General features: G+C 46.7%; 2 protein-coding genes across 3 annotated transcripts; both read left to right on the top strand.

Moving 5' to 3' along the window:
• Nucleotides 1–13,160: 13,160 nt before the first annotated feature.
• On the top strand, nt 13,161–19,432 carry LOC120041937. Its single transcript, XM_038986807.1, has 6 exons — nt 13,161–13,271; nt 15,269–15,351; nt 16,142–16,409; nt 16,507–16,662; nt 16,806–16,930; nt 19,390–19,432. The coding sequence occupies exons 1-6, from the start codon at nt 13,251–13,253 to the stop codon at nt 19,430–19,432; spliced, it is 696 nt and encodes a 231-aa protein (XP_038842735.1). The 5' UTR covers nt 13,161–13,250.
• A 1,540-nt stretch (nt 19,433–20,972) lies between these two features.
• Nucleotides 20,973–24,594, top strand: LOC120041938. Of its 2 annotated transcripts, XR_005475992.1 has the most exons (4): nt 20,973–23,256; nt 23,545–23,766; nt 24,083–24,170; nt 24,345–24,594. XR_005475992.1 is itself a non-coding variant. In XM_038986808.1 (3 exons), exons 1-3 carry the CDS (start codon nt 23,554–23,556, stop codon nt 24,527–24,529), a joined length of 486 nt encoding a protein of 161 aa, XP_038842736.1. In that variant the 5' UTR covers nt 23,263–23,553; the 3' UTR covers nt 24,530–24,594. The 2 variants fall into 2 exon arrangements, 1 of the variants encoding a protein (XP_038842736.1); XM_038986808.1 differs by lacking the exon at nt 20,973–23,256 and having other exon boundaries at nt 23,263–23,766.
• Nucleotides 24,595–26,422: the final 1,828 nt, after the last annotated feature.

Genomic DNA, 26,422 nt, shown 5'->3' with positions numbered 1-26,422 from the left:
AGCTCGTTTGGAGGTTAGATAGCACAGTGTCCAAGGAATGGCCAGAAGTATACAGAATGGTGTCGTCTGCGTAGAGGTGGATCAGGGAATCGCCCGCAGCAAGAGCAACATCATTGATATATATACAGAGAAAAGAGTCGGCCCGAGAATTGAACCCTGTGGTACACCCATAGAGACTGCCAGAGGACCAGACAACATGCCCTCCGATTTGACACACTGAGCTCTGTCTGCAAAGTAGTTGGTGAACCAGGCAAGGCAGTCATCAGAAAAACCGAGGCTACCGAGTCTGCCGATAAGAATATGGTGATTGACAGAGTCGAAAGCCATGGCCAGGTCGATGAAGACGGCTGCACAGTACTGTCTTTTATCGATGGCGGTTATATCGTTTAGTACCTTGAGCGTGGCTGAGGTGCACCCGTGACCGGCTCGGAAACCGGATTGCACAGCGGAGAAGGTACGGTGGAATTCGAGATGGTCAGTGATCTGTTTATTAACTTGGCTTTCGAAGACCTTAGATAGGCAGGGCAGGATGGATATAGGTCTGTAACAGTTTGGGTCCAGGGTGTCTCCCCCTTTGAGGGGGATGACCACAGCAGCTTTCCAATCCTTGGGGATCTCAGACGATATGAAAGAGATGCTGAACAGGCTGGTAATAGGGGTTGCGACAATGGCGGCGGATAGTTTCAGAAATTGATGGTCTAGATTGTCAAGCCCAGCTGATTTGAATGGGTCCAGGTTTTGCAGCTCTTTCAGAACATTTGCTATCTGGATTTGGTTGGCATAAATGAGTAAAGCGGTGCCACAGAAATGTTTGAATTACAGCAGATACCTACCGGTAGCTCAAAAGTAGAAGCCAATTTTGTTGCTGTATTAACTGCATTTAAAGGTTGCGTGTACGTGCTTTTTTAATTCATGGAGACTAAGTACGGTTTGCTACGACGCACACCCTGAGCGTTCATCATGCGGCCTGTATGAACAGACTTCCTCACGCTTCTCATAGAAATTTACCGGTTTCTTCCAATGGTTTATCCCATGTAAATCGGAGTGGGTGGGAAATCCTGGTCAAACTGTTCCTGCCCTCAAACCCTAGGTTAGCGGCGCTACAAGCAACTCTGGGAGAGCCTGGACCTGATAGCAACCTGCCAGCTAAGACAGGTTAGCATTGACTTATTTAAACCTGAAAGTTTGGATTGGCACTGGGATATGAAGACACCCCGCCAAAACGATGGGCTAATGATACGAGAGCTGGTTTTATATGTAAGCATTCACTAATAGGAAACCAAGTCAGTTACGAGAGAAGACACCCAGCAGTGTCATTTAAATGCAAGTTGAACACCGTGATATTAGTTAGCACTGACACCATTAACCCCGATTCTAGCAGCCTCACATGTACCAACCCCAAACACTCAGTTCCACAACCATCAAGTTTAAATGAACAAGAACCCATTCCACATCATGTGATGCTACTAGCATAATTTGACCAAATGTAGCTTAAGTCAAATGGTAATTTAAGCACAGGGGTCAAAGTAAAAATATATTGCTGATGCCAAAGCATGGTTATAATGCAAAATAAATGTAGCCATCACCAGTTACTCGTGTCAGGTCAAAGACCTAAACTCCAAGTAGGAACCGTCAAAACAATACTGAGGACACAATTATTACAGTTAGCGTTTAATTGAGCCAAAACAAGAAATTGCAGTTACACACAACCAGGACTAGAAAACCCATGAACTCTTGCATGGACCCCGAGCACCATGTCCCACATCAGATATCCATGTTTGTGGTCAACGGGGGCTCAGATGCAGAAGTCAACAGTTACTCAATGGCATGGTCAGACTGGCCGGTCGCAGCTTCAGCGGTAGCGTCGTCAGACGGGCCGGTGGCAGCTTCAGAGGTAGCGTCGTCAGACGGGCCGGTGGCAGCTTCAGAGGTAGCGTCGTCAGACGGGCCGGTGGCAGCTTCAGAGGTAGCGTTCGTCAGAACGGGCCGGTGGCAGCTTCAGAGGTAGCGTCGTCAGACGGGCCGGTGGCAGCTTCAGAGGTAGCGTCGTCAGACGGGCCGGTGGCAGCTTCAGAGGTAGCGTCGTCAGACGGGCCGGTGGCAGCTTCAGAGGTAGCGTCGTCAGACGGGCCGGTGGCAGCTTCAGAGGTAGCGTCGTCAGACGGCCGGTGGCAGCTTCAGAGGTAGCGTCGTCAGACGGGCCGGTGGCAGCTTCAGAGGTAGCGTCGTCAGACGGGCCGGTGGCAGCTTCAGCGGTAGCGTCGTCAGACGGGCCGGTGGCAGCTTCAGCGGTAGCGTCGTCAGACGGGCCGGTGGCAGCTTCAGCGGTAGCGTCGTCAGACGGGCCGGTGGCAGCTTCAGCGGTAGCGTCGTCAGACGGGCCGGTGGCAGCTTCAGCGGTAGCGTCGTCAGACGGGCCGGTGGCAGCTTCAGCGGTAGCGTCGTCAGACGGGCCGGTGGCAGCTTCAGCGGTAGCGTCGTCAGACGGGCCGGTGGCAGCTTCAGCGGTAGCGTCGTCAGACGGGCCGGTGGCAGCTTCAGCGGTAGCGTCGTCAGACGGGCCGTGGCAGCTTCAGCGGTAGCGTCGTCAGACGGGCCGGTGGCAGCTTCAGCGGTAGCGTCGTCAGACGGGCCGGTGGCAGCTTCAGCGGTAGCGTCGTCAGACGGGCCGGTGGCAGCTTCAGCGGTAGCGTCGTCAGACGGGCCGGTGGCAGCTTCAGCGGTAGCGTCGTCAGACGGGCCGGTGGCAGCTTCAGCGGTAGCGTCGTCAGACGGGCCGGTGGCAGCTTCAGCGGTAGCGTCGTCAGACGGGCCGGTGGCAGCTTCAGCGGTAGCGTCGTCAGACGGGCCGGTGGCAGCTTCAGCGGTAGCGTCGTCAGACGGGCCGGTGGCAGCTTCAGCGGTAGCGTCGTCAGACGGGCCGGTGGCAGCTTCAGCGGTAGCGTCGTCAGACGGGCCGGTGGCAGCTTCAGCGGTAGCGTCGTCAGACGGGCCGGTGGCAGCTTCAGCGGTAGCGTCGTCAGACGGGCCGGTGGCAGCTTCAGCGGTAGCGTCGTCAGACGGGCCGGTGGCAGCTTCAGCGGTAGCGTCGTCAGACGGGCCGGTGGCAGCTTCAGCGGTAGCGTCGTCAGACGGGCCGGTGGCAGCTTCAGCGGTAGCGTCGTCAGACGGGCCGGTGGCAGCTTCAGCGGTAGCGTCGTCAGACGGGCCGGTGGCAGCTTCAGCGGTAGCGTCGTCAGACGGGCCGGTGGCAGCTTCAGCGGTAGCGTCGTCAGACGGGCCGGTGGCAGCTTCAGCGGTAGCGTCGCTTCAGCGTCGTCAGACGGGCCGGTGGCAGCTTCAGCGGTAGCGTCGTCAGACGGGCCGGTGGCAGCTTCAGCGGTAGCGTCGTCAGACGGGCCGGTGGCAGCTTCAGCGGTAGCGTCGTCAGACGGGCCGGTGGCAGCTTCAGCGGTAGCGTCGTCAGACGGGCCGGTGGCAGCTTCAGCGGTAGCGTCGTCAGACGGGCCGGTGGCAGCTTCAGCGGTAGCGTCGTCAGACGGGCCGGTGGCAGCTTCAGCGGTAGCGTCGTCAGACGGCCGGTGGCAGCTTCAGCGGTAGCGTCGTCAGACGGGCCGGTGGCAGCTTCAGCGTAGCGTCGTCAGACGGGCCGGTGGCAGCTTCAGCGGTAGCGTCGTCAGACGGGCCGGTGGCAGCTTCAGCGGTAGCGTCGTCAGACGGGCCGGTGGCAGCTTCAGCGGTAGCGTCGTCAGACGGGCCGGTGGCAGCTTCAGCGGTAGCGTCGTCAGACGGGCCGGTGGCAGCTTCAGCGGTAGCGTCGTCAGACGGGCCGGTGGCAGCTTCAGCGGTAGCGTCGTCAGACGGGCCGGTGGCAGCTTCAGCGGTAGCGTCGTCAGACGGGCCGGTGGCAGCTTCAGCGGTAGCGTCGTCAGACGGGCCGGTGGCAGCTTCAGCGGTAGCGTCGTCAGACGGGCCGGTGGCAGCTTCAGCGGTAGCGTCGTCAGACGGGCCGGTGGCAGCTTCAGCGGTAGCGTCGTCAGACGGGCCGGTGGCAGCTTCAGCGGTAGCGTCGTCAGACGGGCCGGTGGCAGCTTCAGAGGTAGCGTCGTCAGACGGGCCGGTGGCAGCTTCAGAGGTAGCGTCGTCAGAGGACAGGGCATCATTTGCCGTAGAGCTACCATGGTTTGGAGAAGCTTGGGATTCTACTTCATTAGTCTCGAAATACTCTAGAGAGAAAACAATGAAACAGTTGGGTATTCTACAGCAACACAGCTGTTCTACACGGTCTAGGCCAAATTGCCATTCGAATGTTGAGCAACATGAACCCAACACAGATTTAAAAGTATATGTTTCAGGCCGTACCTTCTCTGTCTTGTTTAGCGTCAGACCCTATGGATCGGAGCAAGGCCAGGGCATGCACAATGGAGACGTCATTTGATGACAGCTCTGAAAAACGTAGGTTAAGGTACACAAGCAAAATGACCAAATCAAAGGGTTTGACAACATTATTTAGACAACTGAGTTACTCTATGGTGTTAAATGAGTGTCAAACACAGCAGCACCATAGACACAGTACAAAGCTAGAAGGGTTGTGGAAAGAAACACTTACCTCCAAGTCTCCTCTGCAGAGAGACTTGCTCTTGCTTCTGGGACTTTCCAACAGGGTAACAAGAAACTGAGGAGAAAGTGTTGACAGAAGTTGAGTTGACACAAAATAGCTACATATATTAATAATAGCAGATGACCAATGCGGAACAAACACAGTCAAATTTTAATCTCCAACTGATAAAGTTGAGATTATTTCCCAAACAAATCCCTTCAATCCAAATAAAACATTAGTGAACCAACCTTTCACAACCCCCACAGTCACCACAAAGAGCAGCAATTCTCTCACACCTCCCATGATCATGAAAATAGTCTGTGTTATCAACAGGTAATGTCTTCACATGGCCTGTATGAGGCTTATATAGGCCACTAATGACTGTTTACCTGACAAACATGACTTAACGATCAATTAACATGCTTGATTGAGGTGTTACATTCAGATAGAAATAGACCATGTAGAACGTATGTTGATTCTGGTGGGCAGGCAATCTTTTCTACTCCATATATTGCATTTATATCTGTAATGTTTAACCCTAATGGTCTCAGCTCAGCAGTAGAAAGAAGTAGGCCTAATTATTTTAGGTGTAATATTCAAAGATATTAGGGGGAAATAAACACTGTACCCAAATCCACTTTTTACAATGCTCCTGGGAAATGGGTAGGCCTCCACCATATAGTCCTTCACAGTTTTACAGCTGTGTTATATTCCTTTATTTACATAGATCACATACATAAATATATATGTTAGCTGTAGGTAGCTTTGGGATAAAATTCCCATATTGTATTGTTACTAACATAAATCATAATATATCACATTTTCCTCATTTGCTCTGTAGGAGGTTCGTCATATGAAGGACATTCAAGTGGATGTGACCCCTAACCTGCAATAGGGGCTCAGTGGGGTGACAGACATCCTGTAACGGGTCTCCAAGCTAGTGTCTGAGGACCTGGAGGAGGCTGTGTCTACAGCAGTGGTTCAGGACAAGCATGGTAACCTACCCTAACCTCACTGTATGAAGGATTTCATTGTTATGGATAGTCATCTCCAATCTGTTCAAATATCACTGTTGTTGATAACACACATTACCAAAATTATTCACACTTGTCTTCCTATTTCCACATAATCTGTCATGGTTCCCCACCTTAACGGGGCATAAAACCAACCTCTCTTTATTGCTCTCTTTATTGCTAATACAACCAAATCCAACAGCGTTCGAGTATCTTAATGCTTTTCGTCTAACCCTGAATGGCAACTTTTTATCCTAGTACACAAGCATGTCATTTTATCCATCCACACCCACTCTACTGCCGCATGTCCACTGCGGCTGAGACTTTCACCCACTCGTTACAGGTATTAGCAGGTAACCAACCCCACCCGGGTCTTACCCCCTAGGACTTACCCTTTGCAGGTATCAACCTGTTGTGGTTTACCTTCCAGGACTTACCATATACCACAAAGCTACGACCGGTCATAATTACAATGGGACTAATGAATAAGCTCAGGCTTTCTAGGTCCGTACCCTATAATTGGTTCAGCGTACGACGCTCATCTCCCCAAGATGTCAGAATTAGTGATAACAGGTGTAGGAACTGTGCCTACCTTGTTTCTGTTTCACTGATTCAGAATCTCTAGTTCGACTGCAAATCGTGGTGAACCCTGCTCGCAGTGCCAACTGTTAGGTTCTAATTCTCAGAGTAAAAACTTGACGGACACTATGAAAGCTTTAACCAAGTTTATTCTTCCCAGAGGGTCAAGACAGCTGCATTAGACAAAAAACATATTCACACAAGCACTGATATTTAATCCTTTCTCCTATGCTGAGTCTACTCCTACACCTCTGAACAGCCAATGCATCTCTGTTGCTAGACAGAACCTTTGTGATATCTGTTCTTCCTCACTTCATCTGACCTGACCGCTACCCCAAAGTGCTCACTCCTCCCCAACTCAAGGCTGTCATGTTGATTGGTACCAGACTGTGTCTGGTAGATTTTTCAACCAGAAATTTGCATAGTGTAGCTCTGACTCCAAAAAGTTTTGGGACACTGTAAAGTCCATGGAGAACAAGAGCACCTCCTCCCAGCTGCCCACTGCATTGAGGCTAGGTAACACGGTCACCACCGATAAATCCATGATAATTTCTCTACGGCTGGCCATGTTTTCTTCCTGGCTACCCCAACTACGGCCAACAGCTCCGCACACCCCGCAGCTACTTGCCCGAGCCTCCCCAGCTTCTCCTTCACCCAAATCCAGGTAGCAGATGTTCTGAAAGAGCTGCAAAAACTGGACCCGTACAAATCAGCTGGGCTAGACAATCTGGACCCTCTCTTTCTAAAATTATCCGCCGCCATTGTTGCAACCCCTATTACCAGTCTGTTCAACCTCTCTTTCGTATCGTCCGAGATCCCTAAAGATTGGAAAGCTCTTCAAAGGGGGTGACACTCTAGACCCAAACTGTTATAGACCTATATCCATCGTGCCCTGCCTTTCTAAAGTCTTCGAAAGCCAAGTTAATAAACAGATCACTGACCATTTTGAATCCCACCGTACCTTCTCCGCTGTGCAATCCAGTTTCCGAGCTGGTCACGGGTGCACCTCATCATAACCGCCATCGATAAAAGACAGTACTGTGCAGCCGTCTTCATTGACCTGGCCAAGGCTTTCGACTCTGTCAATCAACGTATTCTTATCCGCAGACTCAACAGCCTTGGTTTCTCAAATGACTGTCTCGCCTGGTTCACCAACTACTTCGCAGACAGAGTTCAGTGTGTCAAATTGGAAGGCCTGTTGTCCGGACCTCTGGCAGTTTCTATGGGAGTACCACAGGGTTCAATTCTCGGGCCGACTCTTTTCTCTGTATATATCAACGATGTCACTCTTGCTGCGTGTGATTCCCTGATCCACCTCTACGCAGACGACAGCATTCTGTATACATCTGGCCCTTCTTTGGACACTGTGTTAACTAACCTCCAAACGAGCTTCAATGCCATACAACGCTCCTTCCGTGGCCTCCAACTGCTCTTAAACGCTAGTAAAATCAAATGCATGCTTTTCAACCGCTCGCTGCCCGCACCCGCCCGCCCGCCTGACTAGCATCACTACTCTGGACGGTTCTGACCTAGAATACGTGGACAACTACAAATACCTAGGTGTCTGGCTAGACTGTAAACTCTCCTTCCAGACTCATATCAAACATCTCCAATCCAAAATCAAATCTAGAATCGGCTTTCTATTTCGCAACAAAAAAGCCTCCTTCACTCACGCCGCCAAACTTACCCTAGTAAAACTGACTATCCTACCAATCCTCGACTTTGGCGATGTCATCTACAAAATAGCTTCCAATACTCTACTCAGCAAACTGGATGCAGTCTATCACAGTGCCATCCGTGTTGTTACCAAAGCCCCTTATACCACCCACCACTACGACCTGTATGCTCTTGTCGGCTGGCCCTCGCTACATATTCGTCGCCAGACCCACTGGCTCCAGGTCATCTATAAGTTTATGCTAGGTAAAGCTCCGCCTTATCTCAGCTCACTGGTCACGATAACAACACCCACCCGTAGCATGCGCTCCAGCAGGTATATCTCACTGGTTATCCCCAAAGCCAACACCTCTTTTGGCCGCCTTTCCTTCCAGTTCTCTGCTGCCAGTGACTGGAACGAATTGCAAAAATTGCTGAAGCTGGAGACTTACATTTCACTCACTAACTTTAAATATCAACTATCTGAGCAGCTAACCGATCACTGCAGCTAAACATAGTTCATGTGTAAATAGCCCACCCCAATCTACCCACCTCATCCCCATATTGTTTTTATTTACTTTTCTGCTCTTTTGCACACCAGTATCACTATTTGCACATCATCATCTGCTCATCTATCACTCCAGTGTTAGTCTGCAAAATATTTATTACTTTGAAACTATGGCCTATTTATTGCCTTACCTCACGCCATTTGCACACACTGTATAGACTTTATTTTTTTCTATTGTGTTATTGACTGTACGCTTGTTTATTCCATGTGTAACTCTGTGTTGTTGTTTGTGTCGCACTGCTTTGCTTTATCTTGGCCAGGTCGCAGTTGTAAATGAGAACTTGTTCTCAACTATCTTATCTGGTTAAATAAAGGTGAAATAAACAAAAAATCCCAGAGGATCCCAGATGGCTAACAATAACATAACCTGACATAACGTAAACGTTATACATTAAGCTCTCTCCCTCAGTGACATGAATTAGTATATTTCATATTCTCAGACCCCAACAGTAGGTTTTAAGGTGTGGCTGCATGTTTGTCGTGGACGCATTGTCACTCTTGATGTTCTTTTTCCAGATTGCAAGTGAAACACCTTTAGATGTAAGTGCCAGTTGGTAACTTTCTCACACTTGCTTGTTTAAGGTATGGATGCAACACCCCAGTATGTCTGCAGGGGCTGGTCACTGAGATTTACCATGTTTCACATGCTACTAGACTAACCTTCCAAGTAAATATGTTACAAGTCTGAACTGGCCGTCCTTGTCTTTCCTCAACTAATTGAAACCTCAGGGACAGACATGCTAAACGACTTTGATGTCAGAGCTCCCATCAGCCCTCTACACCTCGCTGTGAGTAAAGCCTACCTGCTCCTGTAGTGGTCTCCATATTACAAATGGCACCCTATTCCCTATTTAGTACACTACTTTTGACCAGATCCTTATAGGCCCTGATCAAAAGTAGTTAACTACATAGGGAATAGGGTGCTATCTGGGATGCAGGCATGGTGTTGATTTTCCACAGGAAGTTGACTGTCCAGACAGACTCACACACCAAATTCCTATCTATTCCTGATTAGTGTGAAATACATGCATATTCTACAGAGTGATGATGGTTTCCTTATTTTGCCATTTGAGTTAATCAACCTCAGAGGAGAAGTAGAGTGTTTGTTTCTCAATCCCACGCTTGGCAGGGACCTCAGATGTTGATGCTGGGCGGGAGCAAAAATGGGCTCCCGATTGAAAGACTCTGGTCTACTTTAGAGGTCTAGCACTGTATTTCTGTTCAGGCGTACCACTGGTCTACTATAGGACATTGATTATATTAAGAGTGTATATCTATTCAGGCGTACCACTGGACTTTGCTTGAGACTGTGTTTGTGTTTCTATTCAGGCGTACCACGGCCACCACCATGCTATGGAGGTCCTGGTTCAGTCTCTGCTGGATCTAGACGTGAGGTACCTGTCTGCCTTAAAAAGCCATGTGGAGTGTGTTGACGTCCTCATCAACCAGGGAGCCTCCATCCTGGTTAAAGACTTCACCCTGAAGAGGACCCCCATTCACGCTGCAGGTACACATAGGATATCACATAGAGCTTCTGTAATTAAAAAGTTTTCCTGACCAAGATGGCCATTTGTTTGGTCATGTTGCTAGGACGACAATATCCACTCTAGGGATGTTACATGGTATAGTGTGAACATGCCCACTAGACACTGATCTAAGGTCATTTTTTTGTCATGTTCTCCACTAATGATTGAGGATCTAGGGAGGGTAAGCTGATCCTAGATCAGTGCACAGGGGAGACTTCTATCCAGAGCCAGGTACACCGCTAGCAGGTGACAGGCTTCGATGGCCTCAGCCCCAAAATTCTTTATTATCTGCTGTGTTAACATCATGAGGATGTCATCTACCAACACCACTGTTCTACAAATCTGTCTGTTCATGTGAAGGTTATAGTCATCCAGCAATCTGCTCATATCCTCTCTGTTTATCCTCCTCTAGCTACCAATGGTCAATCATCGCACATTCTTATGTCCTCTCTGTTTATCCTCCTCTAGCTACCAACGGTCAATCATCTGACATTCTTATGTCCTCTCTGTTTATCCTCCTCCAGCTACCAACTGTCAGTCATCTGACATTCTTATATCCTCTCTGTTTATCCTCCTCTAGCTACCAACGGTCAATCATCTCACATTCTTATATCCTCTCTGTTTATCCTCCTCCAGCTACCAACGGTCAATCATCTGACATTCTTATATCCTCTCTGTTTATCCTCTAGCTACCAACGGTCAATCATCTGACATTCTTATATCCTCTCTGTTTATCCTCCTCTAGCTACTGAAGGTCAATCATCTGACATTCTTATATCCTCTCTGTTTATCCTCCTCTAGCTACTGAAGGTCAATCATCTGACATTCTTATATCCTCTCTTTTTATCTTCCTCCAGCTACCAACTATCAATCATCTGACATTCTTATATCCTCTCTGTTTATCTTCCTCTAGCAACCAACTGTCATTCGGAGTGTTTGCGTTTGCTGATTGGAAATGCTGACCTCCAGAGTGCAGTGGACGTTCAAGACGGGAATAGACAGTAAGTCATTTGGGTTTTGGATACAATTCCTGAAATAAAGAGATTTTGACACTAGGCATGCATCCCAAATGGCAACCTATACCTTACGTGGTGCACTACTTTAAACCAAAGCCCTGTGGGCTCAGGTCAAAAGTAGTGTACGATATAGGGAATAGGTTGCCATTTGGGACTCAGCCTGGTTATTACCAGTTTGTAATATGACCTGTTGTCTTGTGTATCAGAACCCCTCTGATGCTGTCGGTGCTGAGCGGACACACAGACTGTGTGTACTCACTGCTCAACAAGGGAGCCAGCGTAGAAGCCAAAGACAAATGGCACAGAACAGCTCTACACAGAAGGGTAGTGAGGAGAGCTGGATGTACACGCTCACACACAGAAAGAGAGGGGGAGGCTTGTTCTGATCTAGGGATGGGGCCATTGAACTACTAGGGATGGCTTTGGTGTGGCATCTAGCATGGAATATAAATTATGCCCAAATATATCTATTATGATTCCTTATTATTTAATTGATTATGAATTATTCAAATCCATTCATGTCTCCCCTCCCTTCCTCCTAGGCGGCCACAAACAAATACACTCATTAACATAGCGTGTCTTAAATCACCACAGCCAGCTTCGGGAGGGCACGAACCGAGACAGTCCGCACAGGAGCCTTAAGAGTCCCTCAGACTGAGAGAGAGAGAAAAGGAGGGAGGGAGAGGGGGAGGCACAACAGGCTGGCTGGCCCACACTCATCCTCTCGTACCACCAGGTGTCCTTCCAGCAGATACTGGACTTCAGAGGAACTGCTGCTTCTATACCCCATCTTTACCTTTACCCACAAAGGTCCTAAACGGTAGAAAGTGTCCGGCCAACAGACAGACACACACCTTATGATGGCAATAACCTGTAGTCCAAGGGGATTTTAGCACCTCACTGAGAGCAAAACAGACAGGGACCAATAGATGTGGAAGAAGCATTTTTCATGAGAGTGATTGTCTTGTTTATCCGCACACAAAGACAGTCAGAACGCACCTAGCCTCTTGTCTGTAATCCATGTGGGAGGAGGGGAAATCATACATTTTTTATGAACAAACATTTTAATAAAATCATTCATGTCTTAAGCTCTGTGGGAATCAACAAATCGTAGTATTTGCTCTCATGAGTAATTGTAAAGATGGATGATCCCAAATGGAACCCTATTCCCTATACTGAATAGTACACTACTGTTGAACAGGGCCCATAGTGGTCTGGTCAAAAGCAGTGCACTCTAAAGGAAATAGGGTGCCATTTGGGATGCTGGTTTTGCATACCGGTATGTGAGCAACAGGACTTTTTGATGGGACATATTACATTTGTGTTATTAAACCTACCTGTCCTTTGGCCTCTAGAAAGTATTTTAGAAAGTAAATGATTAATTCATGTGTTCTTTCTTGTGATATTTATGTCATCATTTTATGCCTTCGTTAGTTACTAAGGGGTGGTTAGGAGAGTAGGGGCAGCTGTATGAGCGAAAACAATGATGCACACTAAGTACTACAACGTTTGTGAAAAGCACTGATACTATCCCGAGGCATGTGAGGTGGAAAACATGTCTCCCTTGGAGAGGAGAAACACTGTAAACCAATGGTAGGACAGCAGCAATTAGATTTTCTTCTGTTGGAAAATAAATATCTATATTATTTGTCTTTGGTCTTATAATCAATGTTTTTTAACAGGTTTTGCTTGCTTTAACTTCTTCAAAAAATGAAACCACTCAATCCTTGTATGTGATTGCATGTTCAAATCCCCGTTTTTGTCTCTTTTTGAAAATCATTTTAACTGGAAATATGTGCAATACATTTGCTATGTTCACCAAATCAGCAACAAGAGGTTCACAGGTTTGTTCGTGTCATTTTCATTCTTTTAAACGGATGAAACTAGCACGTACATATGAAATAGTGACTGAATTCGAAACGCCCATGAATTCTTTCAGTATCTGAAGTTTGCTGTATATTTTATGAGTAATCAATGTTATTTAATGATGAACTCTGGGTTATCGGTGTGGGTTATGTATTCTATTTTATTTTGCATTGCGTCCACAACATTACATTTTTAAAGGCAATAGCCTACATTTGTTTACAACTCGCAGGATTTCCATGCGTGAATTTACAACCGCACAGAGCGTTGCATCAGCACGAGATTGGAAGTGCGTCAAATCTGTACAGCATTGTTACGTCATCACTGATAAACGTTGAAACTGATGAGAAACCGCGGGAGCAGTTCAGTGATTCTCGCTAGTGCTGGAGGAGCGTGCATTTTGGCAAGGAAATGTACTGATTTTGCAAGGACATGGAGAATAAAGAGTTCAAGGTAGGCATGTTATTTAAGCAATAAGGCCCAAGGGGTTGTGGTATTTGGTCAATATACCACGGCTAGGGCTGTTCTTACGCACGACGCAACCCGAAGTGCTAGGACACAGCCCTTAGCCATGTGGTTGGTATATTGGCCATATATCACGAATCCCCGAGGTGCCTTGTTGCTATTTATTATAACTGGTTACCAACATAATTAGAGCAGTAAAAAATACATGTTTTGTCATACCCATGGTATACAGTCTGATATACCATGGCTTTCAGCCAATCAGCATTCAGGTTTCGATCCACCCAGTTTATAATTATTTTTAAATCCCCATTTATATTAATTACTGTGGATTAAATATTGTTAAATAAATAAAATTATGTGCTATTCATTATGTAATATCAAACTACAAAGTCTATGGCCGGGGAGTCATGAGAGTTGGCTAAAGGTACAGTAGAATCTGTTGTGGGTCAAAGGTTGTTATGACACCACCTTCACATTTCCGTCCTAAATGGCACCCTTGTTCCCTATGTAGGCTAGTGCACTACTTTTGACTAAGATCCATACACACTGGTTGGCTGACGTCACGAAAAACATGTGTGCTCATCAATGGCCGGAATGCGTGTATCTTGTTATGACTCTAAACCTCAGCTAGCAAGTGCTCATTATGCAAATGTATTTGTTTGCAATTAACATTTAGAGACTAAATATAGTTTACATGTTGTCAACGTTCTAAGCGAACCCTGTCTATTTACCCTGTCTATTTTACCCACAGTTACTTGCCAGTGTTGTTGCTAAACAACCAACCCGTCTATATAGCCCCACAGTGGAGGTGTCATAATACCCATAAAACCTAGCGGTCAAACAGGGAGGGAAATGGTTCCAATCGATTTTCCACATAAAATAAGGGCTGTGTTTAATGTGGGTTTACCGTGGTGTGACATTTTTATAAACAGTTCACAGAATTGTCAATTTAAAGAAATGTTGCCAATGTATTAATTACTAAATTTATCTAACATTAGATAGTTAGTCAAGAGATTCTTACCTTTGCCTCGATCAGCATGATCATCGTGGCATTTGAAATTCTTTATGATAGCCACATTAGCAGCTAATTAGCATTTCATTTTGGGGGGGTAAATACAGGTGAATATATTGATAAAAGTCACCTTGTCCTAGAGAGATTTACACAGTTATCAAAATGGTAAGCCTACCTGAAACACAGCCCTTATTTTAAGTGTTTCTAAAATCCACTATGGGAAAAATGTATGGTGGAAAAACAATTGGAACCATTTCCCTGTTTGACTACTAGGTTTTATGGGGATTTTGACTCATTACTGTGGCACTCTATAGGGCTCCGGCCAAAAGAAGTGCACTATATTGGAAATAGGGTGCTATTTCGGACACAAGCATAGATATGATGCATTATGATGTGACCGTAGAAATAGAATCACTAGAAAGGAAAGAGCCTCTGACCATGGCAATTTGACTGGTAAACTGAACTGTACACCTGACATGATGTTCTGGTGATTCTATTTCTATGCATATGATGCATTATGATGTGACAATGAGTGTTGGGTTAATGGTGCTTTCAAGGCAAGTGATCTTGGTCAAATCATGACTTCCATGGTCTTTAGGTCGGAAAGTTGGAGCTCTAAAAAGATGCCAGAGTTTCCGACTTTATTTAATTACATTTTTAGTCATTTTTTTGTGATATCCAATTGGTAGTTACGATCTAGTCTCATCGCTGCAACTTCCCAACGGGCTCGGGAGAGGTAAAGGTCGAGTCAGGAGTCCTCCGAAACATGACACGCCAAGCCGCGCTGCTTCTGACTTGGAAATCCAAGTTGGATGACTGTTGAAAACGATTTTTCCCTGTCGGAGTTAGTTTTTTCCCCCCGGTTGTCTTGAACGCACTGAAGTCGGAAGTCAGAGAGTTCCCAGTTGTTTTCAACACGGCTAAAGGCGACACAGTAGGTGACATCCAAACATGACTTTGTCCTGTCTTTCAGGAGTCAGAGGTCAGTGGGAATGACCTCACCCTCATAGACCTGGATGACCCCATCAATGACGGTGATGTTATGAAGGAAGACAGGTAAGTGATTTACACTAATGACACATTTGTGACTGGTTACAGGATCACGTAGGCCTACAAATACAGATTCTGTAGTAGGTCAAAGGTCCTATGGAGAGGTAGGCCCAGAGCCATGTATTTAGAGAGATGGGACATCTATCTGCATTATGTTGCATTTACATCAATATGTATACATTATATGACACAGTATAATCAAAGATATCCATATGAGAGCTGGCTCCCCATGTGCAATATTGACATTTTAAACAATAATATGTAACTGAACATCTATTTTATAATTGACTTATTGGGTAAATGAAAGGCTCAAAGGCGCTAACATGGAGTCCTTTCTAAAAGTTTGCCAAATTCTCTAAATACTGTATATACCTCTGGATAGGCCGAGTCATCTCAGAGTATTGGAACCATATAATTCGAGTGATTCTCGGCAGGGTAGCCTAGTGGTTAGAGCATTGGGCTAGTAACCGAAAGGTTGCAAGTTCAAATCCCCGAGCTGACAAGGTACAAATCTGTCGTTCTGCCCCTGAACAAGGCAGTTAACCCACTGTTCCTAGGCCGTCATTGAAAAATAAGAATTTGTTCTTAACTGACTTGCCTAGTTAAATAAAGGTTAAATGTAAGTCGCTCTGGATAAGAGCGTCTGCTAAATGACTTAAATGTAAATGATTCTATTCTAATTCTAGAATGATTCATTCTACTTCTATGATTCTAATTCTATAATTGGAACACATCCTCACACTCACATTATAGCACATTATAGTGACCTTAGAGAGATTCCTTTTTCTGTATCTAGATCTGATAAAGATCACAGAGAGGTTGAGAGACAGACCACGTTGGAAGAGGCTGTTCTAGAGACAGATATCCAAACTCTGTCACTAGAGGCTGAAGGAGAGATTGAGATGCAGGAGGCTGATCTGAAGACAGATGGCACGTCTCAGTCACAGAAGGTTGAAGGAGAGATTGAGTTGGACGATGCTGTTGCCATCCCACCTCAGTCACAGGAGGTTGAAGGAGAGAGTGAGTTGGACGAGGCCGTTGTCATCCCATCTCAGTCACAGGAGGTATGATGTATTGTGTTCTGTGTTTTAATGACGCATTGAAGATTAAAATGACAAATGAATTTTCAAAGCTTGAGCTAGTAAAGGTCTTCTAATCTAGGAGGCCAAAGGTGAGAGTGAGTTGAATCAGGTTGATCTGAAGACAGCCACATCAACTCTGACACTGGAGGTCGAAGGAGAGAGTGTGATGCAGGAGAGTGATGATCTACAAACAGCCGGGACATCTCAATCCCAGGAGACTGAACGAGTGGCAAAGGTAAATGCTTCCAGATAACAGTGTGTGTGTACATTTCTGTTTGTGCATGCAGACAGTAGTTCGTAAACAGACATTGCATTAACAGTGCTATGGCGAATTTGATTGAATTCCAGCCTAAGTCTGCTTTCTGTCGTCCCCATCAGGCTGCAGTGGTGACCTTCACTAGCGTGACCCGCAAGGCTGCAGCCTCCCAGACCAGCCTCACCCTCAGCAGGGGAAAGAGAAGCTACCCAGACCTACACACCTTTGTGCAGGACATGAAGGATGGGTAAGTTTCTCTTTGGCTTCCCCATGCATCCCCTAGATATGTTCCCTATTAGAGCCTTGGTCAACAATAGTTCAGTATTTAAGGAATAGGGGCCATTTGGGACGCACCCATAGGGACAATCTCAATTGCATACTCCTCACGTCCTCTCTTCTCGCCTCCTTCTCAAAACCCATTGGATGAGAAAGCCCTCCCTTTTGACCTTCTCGTCCAATGGGTTTTGAGAAGGAGGTGATGAGTCTCGGGCAAATACAAGGGACTCAACTGACCAAATGACCAATCAGGGATGTTTGGATGTGGCCTAGTTCCGTAGAGGTCCATCCATAACGTAATCTAAGAGAATAGAGGTAATGTCATGTAGTTTAATTGCGTACCTTTATTTATTTACTTTTCATCCATTGGAATCTGCTGAGTGAGAATATGCGTGCCGGGGTGAGTTATAGTCACTTCTAAAGTAGTTCATGTTGGTAAGATGGACCAAACATTCCAAACTCTTATTGGTGGAAATCGTGCAGGACCTTTAATTCAGAGGTTCCCAAACTTTTTCACTCAGGCCCCGCTTTCCAGCATTGTGGAACATCCTGAACCACTGCTTTAATTGACTAGCTTGAATAAACACATGGTGCAGCAGTGCAGCTCCGTTAACAAACTAACTCTGTATGGTCTTTTAACATTTCAGATGAGCAGACATGAGTTTAGTGCCAGGTGCATGGATATCACAAATTGGGTGATGGAGTCTACATCCACTGTGGTCATTCCCGCCCTTGACCTCACCATGCAGATAGAGCTCTCTGATTCGTCAAGCTCTTCTGGATCAGGAAGTACTGAGGCAAGAGAAGTGACTTCTCTTGGCCGCAGCGTCAGATTCAGCTTTAGTGGAGGACCCAGTAGGCGCACCAGTTCTAGAACCACTTGCAGCACACGAACTCCCACCCCTTTCCCCTCCTCTCACAGGTACCTACCCCTATCACCTTCTCTCATAGGTACCTAACCCTATCCCCTCCTCTCATAGGTACCTAACCCTATCCCCTCCTCTCATAGGTACTTACCCCTATCCCCTCCTCTCATAGGTACTTACCCCTATCCCCTCCTCTCATAGGTACTTACCCCTATCACCTCCTCTCATAGGTACCTACCCCTATCCCCTCCTCTCATAGGTACCTAACCCTATCCCCTCCTCTCATAGGTACTTACCCCTATCCCCTCCTCTCATAGGTACTTACCCCTATCCCCTCCTCTCATAGGTACTTACCCCTATCCCCTCCTCTCATAGGTACTTACCCCTATCCCCTCCTCTCATAGGTACCTAACCCTATCCCCTCCTCTCATAGGTACTTACCCCTATCCCCTCCTCTCATAGGTACTTACCCCTATCCCCTCCTCTCATAGGTACTTACCCCTATCCCCTCCTCTCATAGGTACCTAACCCTATCCCCTCCTCTCATAGGTACCTACCCCTATCCCCTCCTCTCATAGGTACTTACCCCTATCCCCTCCTCTCATAGGTACTTACCCCTATCCCCTCCTCTCATAGGTACTTACCCCTATCCCATCCTCTCATAGGTACTTACCCCTATCCCCTCCTCTCATAGGTACCTAACCCTATCCCCTCCTCTCATAGGTACTTACCCCTATCCCCTCCTCTCATAGGTACTTACCCCTATCCCTTCCTCTCATAGGTACTTACCCCTATCCCCTCCTCTCATAGGTACCTAACCCTATCCCCTCCTCTCACAGGTACCTACCCCTATCACCTTCTCTCATAGGTACCTACCCCTATCCCCTCCTCTCATAGGTACCTAACCCTATCCCCTCCTCTCATAGGTACTTACCCCTATCCCCTCCTCTCATAGGTACTTACCCCTATCCCCTCCTCTCATAGGTACCTAACCCTATCCCCTCCTCTCATAGGTACTTACCCCTATCCCCTCCTCTCATAGGTACCTAACCCTATCCCCTCCTCTCATAGGTACCTACCCCTATCCCCTCCTCTCATAGGTACCTAACCCTATCCCCTCCTCTCATAGGTACCTAACCCTATCCCCTCCTCTCATAGGTACCTAACCCTATCCCCTCCTCTCATAGGTACTTACCCCTATCCCCTCCTCTCATAGGTACCTAACCCTATCCCCTCCTCTCATAGGTACCTACCCCTATCCCCTCCTCTCATAGGTACCTACCCCTTTTCCCTCCTCTCACAGGTACCTACCACTTTTCCCTCCTCTCACAGGTACCTACCCCTATCCCCTCCTCTCACAGGTACCTACCCCTTTTCCCTCCTCTCACAGGTAGCTACCCCTATCCCCTCCTCTCACAGGTACTTACCCCTATCCCCTCCTCTCACAGGTACCTACCCCTATCCCCTCCTCTCACAGGTACCTACCCCTTTTCCCTCCTCTCACAGGTACCTACCCCTATCCCCTCCTCTCACAGGTACTTACCCCTATCCCCTCCTCTCACAGGTACCTACCCCTAGCCCCTCTTTTCACAGGTACCTACCCCTAGCCCCTCCTTTCACAGGTACCTACCCCTATCCCCTCCTCTCACAGGTACTTACCCCTTTCCCCTCCTCTCATAGGTACTTACCCCTTTCCCCTCCTCTTCTTGTAGGTCTATCTAAAAACATTATTCCCATGTCCATTGTTATAAGTACAAATATCCATTCCAGATCCACTTAGTGAGAAATACTACTTAGATACTTCCAAATTCTTGGATCATATTTTGTATTTTGTTACCATGTACTATTCATTTCTGTTGTGCATTCTGCAGGTCCATGACTTCCTTGCTGAGTGAGGATGAAGAGCGATATGTCTCCTCACCTGAGGGTGGTGATAGAGAGATGAGACACAGACCCCACTCAGCACCACTGAGATCTGTGTTTGGAATCTCTGAGGATTCTGTCTTCAACATGGTCCAGAGCGGCCAGTCGCAGAGTGACATCGTACTGTCGTCCAGTTGGAGTAGACGGGAGAAATACAGACCTGTCAAAATACCAACGGACACCAGGTTTATGATGGGTATTGTAGAGTTGGTTATGAACCTTCTCAACTCCAGATTGGCTGAGCTAATGCGAAGTCTCAGTCAGGGAACTCTAGGTCCGCTGTCTGGTAGTTACTCAGCAAGTCAGCAGTTTGCCCAAGAGATGCTAAGCATGGTGTCTGCTAAGATGTATTCCCATGCCATAGAGCATATTGCGCATGGCCACAATTCTCCCCTTGAGTTAGAGAGGGACCTTGAGGCCATATTGGGTCCTCTGGCTGGACAGGTTATAGTCATCATCATAGATAGCATCTTCAAGGCTAAAGCCAACGGAGGAAACAAGGGGCGAGCGACCAGCCCCTTGACCTATTTTCTCACTGCCATTTCGGCAGAAGTACAAAGCCTAGTTGTTCAGAGATCGGCTAGCAGACCGTCCACCAGACTGTCCAACAACGACCCACTGCTGAACATTTCCAAGTCAAAGGTCTTAAGATCAGTTCTGCTCAAAATGGCAGAACTCTTTGGTCAAGGTCCAAGTGAAACCTGTCTAGTTCCACTAGTCCAGAGTCAGTCCGACAACTCTATTTGCGACTGGACTCTGAATGCAGGCACCATTCATCCAAGTCAATTTCTGTCCAACAACAGAATGACAGAAGTGTCATCCGATGTTGTGGATCTTGTACTTGAGGTTTTTGGGATAACAGGATTTTTGGATAGCAGGAGCCCGTCAAGGCCACAGAGTGCCTGCTCCTACAACTCAGCTAGTGGAGCAATAGACATGAGAGCTCTTGCTGGGGACTTGGTCAGACAGGTGTCTGTCAAACTCAGACCCTTTGTCTCTGAGAGTCAACTCTCCACCATGTCCATGACAGATCTGTCATCATCTATTTCTGACTCCACCTTGAAGCAGTTGTGTTGTAGCTCTGCTGTTGCTGCAGCAACTGTCTGTCAAGCAATCAAAACGGAGCTCGAGAGCCAGAGACCTACCAACCTGTCAGCCAGAGACCTACTATCGTCTCTGGTAGAGACCATTGAGGACATGGATATCTCTGGTGTCCTCCAGGGCCCGTCGGCCATTTTGGAGGAGGCTGCTATGATAAAGCACCCAGAGATGTCCACCTCGATAATATACAGGTCTTTGCTTCTCGACTCATCTCTCGCCTCCTCTAACATGGTCACTGAGAGCATTATCTTCAACAGTCCACGCCCATCAGAGGAGAATGTGAGTATTCAGAAGGTGCTCCCTTGTGATAAAGTTGACATCCTCCATGGTCAACCAGTGGAGGAGTATATCATCAAAGCTGAACAATGCATCACTCAGGTTATTCAGGATGCAGCTGTGACATATACTGGCGTGCTGGATAAAACCGACACTTGTGGGAAACTGTCGGAAGTTCTGTCTGTCTGTGTTTCCGCGGAGAATATTGAGGAAGCATCCTCTGATCTATTTGGTGGAATTATTTCCGACCTGCATGAGGTATTTGAGGTCAATAAGGCCTCCATGCGTACGAAATCAGGTCGCAAAATGTTCTGGGTGGAAGTGAGTTCAGGTTCCCAGAAGATTTATACCAAAACCCTGGACAAACTGAGGAAGCTTTTCACCTCTCACCTTCTCACTGAGGGAAAAAATACTCCTGTGCAAATTGAGCTCTATGACACTGGACTACTTGTAACTGAGACCACTGTGGAGGTATCTCCTGTACAGAAGACAGACAGTAATACCTCTTCTATGTCCTCAGCCTCAGCCCACCAGTTCACCCTCGACACCTGCACTAAAGGGGTCATCAAACAGGTGATCTCGGTGCTGAGGTTGGAGACTTCAAAGGAAGACCGCTTCGCTTCCGTTGGGGAGAACACGTCAAATGCGTCCTTCGACTTCAACCAGAAGTTGGACACGATCATTTCGAAATTGGAGGACCTCAGCATTTCGAGTGACGTGGCGTCAGCTGAGATTGCCACGCTCACGCGATCTCGTAGTGCAGCCAGCAGAACCTCTAACATTTCCATCCAGAGCTTTCACAGTGCTGAGTTCCGAGCTAAGGCCAAACAGATTGTGCGTGAGGCCATTCTCAGAGCTGCTAGCGAAGCCAACTGTTCTTTGCCACAGAGCATGCCTAGCATCACCTTCTCACACCATGTGGTTTCTACAACTGAAGATATATTGAATATGGTCATGCAAGACCTTGAAAGTGTATCCCAGTACACAGTGGAGGACACAGACTTCTTCCCACTAGGAGAGAAAAAGCTGCAGTCCCAACTCAATCCCAGAGTTGTCTTTGACAACTCATTTTTTGCTGCTCAAATCATGTACCACAGAGTAAAGGATAGACTGAACGTCTTTTTGTCTTTTCCACCCGTGTCAGTCACCACAGCTAAAGATGTGCTGGACTCCACCCCTGTGGAGACACTCAGATGCTCGAAGTCCCCTGACACTGCTCTTGTTAAGGACAGGAGCCGCCCTCCGTCTGTGAGAAATGAGAAGCCATTTTCAAAAGTCAGTTTGACTAAAAGGTTTAAAGCCCTTGTGTCTTCGAGTGGCTCCTCCACAGACCACCATGTAATTGACACATGCAGTGAGGATGTCAGTCTGCCCACCAGGAGTATGTCAGTTGTGAGCGACACCAGTTTGAAGAGAGCCTCTCCTCTCCATGGTAGTGGATTGAGTGAAAGTTGTGAACCTCTTGTGGCTCTACAAGACGGAACAGTGGCAGTCAGCCAAGAAGGCTTTAGCAAAACTGCAAAGAAGACGCTCAGCTTGATCCTAAATGTGATCAAGTGCAGATTGGCCAACTCTGAGAGTTCATCTGTTGGGCAGAATGCAAGTGAGGAGTGTCTGATAGCCACTAATATGTTAGACTCTCTACTGGAGAGCCTTGACCTGTTGCCTGACATGAGCGCTGCCGATGAGATCACAAGGACAGAATGCCATACCTCTAACGCAATGGACAAGACAGGTTCACAGTCAGCGCTTGTGATGACTTCAGCAGAAGAAAATCTGGATAGGCTTCTGTCAATTGAAGCCCTTCAAGATGCGTCTGGCAACCTGATCGCAAAGGTCCATGGTCTCATTCAGGAGATAACCATAAGCCGCCAGCTTCAATCCATGACTGGCCACAGAAGCCTCTCTCAACCAGCGCTGCCAAAGCCAGCACTGAGGAAGCTGTCAAAGGACGATGCGTCAGAGCTCGTTTACAGCTTTGCCCACACTTCTGTTAGCAGACTCCTGGGGCAGTGTTTGGGTAGGCCTATGCCACCCACTGCTGACAGGGTTTTGGATCAGGTCATCAAGTTGATGACAAACATGGTGATGGACAGCCTGACTGATCTGTCCAAGTCTGCAATGGAGGGTGGTAAGTGAAAGTTCCTATTTTCATCTGCATAGGACTTCATTGTAACATGATGCTCAATACATTGCGTTTTATGATGTGAACTTTGCTGGATGCGTCCAAAATGGCACCTTCCATGTTTAGTGCACTACTTTTGACCCGAGCCAGACCCTATGGGCCCTGTTCAAAAGTAGTGCACTATAAAGGGAAGAGAATGTCTTTTGGAACGCAGTGACTGCTTTCCATTGTTGCGTCCTCTTCTCCCAGTTATTGTACCCAGGTCAGTCACACCAGCTTGCTCTTCTTACTTAGACACCAGCAATGTGTAGTCTTTTCCCCTCTGGTGACATCACTCATGGCGTTGTGGCTGACCTTAATGCTACTGAGGAATTCCCTGCCAGGGGCCTTAGCCCGGCTGATGTAAAGGCTGACGGCATGGCCCGCCTTCCCTCTGCCAGAGGGGAAAAGACTAAGAAGAACAGGAAGTGGCGCTTCCTACCCAAAATTGGCAAGATTCCAAAGATCAGGATGAAGGTAGGGGGCTCTGGGGCTGAAATGTACCCTACAGATTCACTACACCCCTATTGTCTCTCAGCATTAGAACAATGCTGTTGTCATTGTCTTTAGGAGGTTGAGTGAGGCCGCTGTAATACAATCCTAATACACACGGGAGAGAGTCAATGTCTGTGTCCCAAATGGCACCCTATTCCCTATATAGTGCACTACTTTTGACCAGAGCTCTATGGGCCCTTGTCAAAAGTAGTGCCTTACGTAGCCAATAGGGTGCCTTTTGGGATGCATCCCATATATTTTACACAGGCTCAGTTGTCCTGATGTGTTTTGTCAACAGCTGTTCAAGACAAAAGGGGAACCGAAGAGCCACCCTGAACAGGATGCGCTGCCTACCAAACGTCTCAGAGAGACTCATATTTCACAGAGTAAGTGATAAGCATCGATAATGTCATATTGATGTATCACCCTATGGCCAGCTTGTTAAAACAGTGACTACAGATACAGGTGGACAGACAGGCAGACAGACAGACGGATAGACAGGCAGACGGACAGACAAACACACACGTTCATTTTCTGATTATGAAATATTCTTATCACAGATGCTGAGTGTGAGGTTCCAGAGGTTCCATCCACTTCCCCACCCAAGGAGGACCTGACAACCACACTGGCCCCTGCTCCCCAGGAGTGCCAGTCCCGTAAACGCCCTCTCTTAGTCAGGGTGTTACGAGCTATCTCCAGAGCCGTCTCCAAACCATTCAGAGGAGCTTTTGGGAAGAAGAATTAGCCAAATGCCTGATTTTATTACTATTTTAATCAGAGCCTTTATTTAATAAAACATTACTGCATTGATTTCTGTCTATAGTAGTCTTACTGTTTGTGCAAGATAATGGTAAAGTACTTCAAACCACATAGTCAAACGTATTTATAGTGAAGCACTTCATATATGTTTTATTTTATTTATCCTTCATTTAACTAGGCAAGTCAGTTAAGAACAAATTATTATTTACAATGACGGCCTACCCCGGCAGAACCTGGATGGATAAGATGAACAGAGAACACTTTGTAACACTTTCTATGAAGCCCATATCTATAATGCATACACTCAAGTTTACTCATCATTGGGAAAGGTAGGCCAAACGTCCTTTACTTATCATTGGGAAAGGTAGGCCAAACGGCCTTTACTCATCATTGGGAAAGGTAGGCCAAACGTCCTTTACTTATCATTGGGAAAGGTAGGCCAAACGGCCTTTACTTATCATTGGGAAAGGTAGGCCAAACATCCTTTACTTATCATTGGGAAAGGTAGGCCAAACGGCCTTTACTCATCATTGGGAAAGGTAGGCCAAACGTCCTTTACTTATCATTGGGAAAGGTAGGCCAAACGGCCTTTACTCATCACTGGGAAAGGTAGGCCAAACGTCCTTTACTTATCATTGGGAAAGGTAGGCCAAACGTCCTTTACTCATCATTGGGAAAGGTAGGCCAAACGGTCTTTACTTATCATTGGGAAAGGTAGGCCAAACGGTCTTTACTTATCATTGGGAAAGGTAGGCCAAACGGTCTTTACTTATCATTGGGAAAGGTAGGCCAAACGGTCTTTACTCATCATTGGGAAAGGTAGGCCAAACGGTCTTTACTTATCATTGGGAAAGGTAGGCCAAACGTCCTTTACTCATCATTGGGAAAGGTAGGCCAAACGTCCTTTACTCATCATTGGGAAAGGTAGGCCAAGCGGTCTTTACTCATCATTGGGAAAGGTAGGATGTGTTCTGGACACATCCTTTCTGTGCTCCAGCAATTTAAGAACAGATGCCTCCTTCCATCAGCCGTATGCACCTTGTTCAGTATCTGTCACTTTACAGTACTGTAGTTCATGATCTGGTTCTACTTACTTTATGACATTCCTCCTCGTTCTTATAGGCTGGAGTAGGCTTAGTCTCAAAATAAGACCGGTTTAAAATAGTTTTAGCCTGTTAAAGCAGGGTTTCCCAAACCTTTCTTTTTCAAGGTGAAGGGGGAGGTTCGGACAGAGCTAAAGGACGTCCATTTTTTTTGCACTGATCACAGACGTGGTCAAGTGTAAATATGACTTCTTACATGAGCCTGACAGTGCATCTCACGAAAGACTGAACACTATCTCAGGCTAACATAGTTTGGAAAGCAATTGGCTATTGCTTCAAAGAGAAGACAATGAAAAGACTAATCTGTCTTTTAGTTATCAAAATTCTCAACTTAATTGAGCGAACAGTATTTTTGCCATTGGCTATATCCCCGGTGAGTGTGCATATTCACTTTCTTTATCCCTGGGTCAGTGCCACTTGAAAGTCATATTGAAAAAGATTCTGCTAATCTCTATAGTCATATAAAGTGTAGTAGAATTGCATGATAAAAAATATTTTAACAAGGGAAAAAAAAAATCCTGTAAAGAGAACCATATCTGACATAGCCTAGACTAGGCTTAGTCCACCACGCGCTGCATTGAACAGACGTTATTTTGCGAACAGTGATTGAGTTATATTATTAGCCTAAATGATGACTATCCAATTTACTAATCACATTAGCAATAGTCAGCTATCTTACATAAGTCTGTAAATGTGAAGATGCATAGAATGCTTTATATATTTTTTTATGGTGAAAATGAGCTTCCCCTTAACTTGAGACTCGCACGGCTATGAGC

This window comes from Salvelinus namaycush, unplaced genomic scaffold, assembly GCF_016432855.1.
Source record: "Salvelinus namaycush isolate Seneca unplaced genomic scaffold, SaNama_1.0 Scaffold580, whole genome shotgun sequence".
NCBI classification, from domain to species: Eukaryota; Metazoa; Chordata; class Actinopteri; order Salmoniformes; family Salmonidae; genus Salvelinus; species Salvelinus namaycush.
The sequence above is the reverse complement of the archived record's forward strand: the minus strand, read 5'-3'. Positions and strand labels throughout refer to the sequence as shown.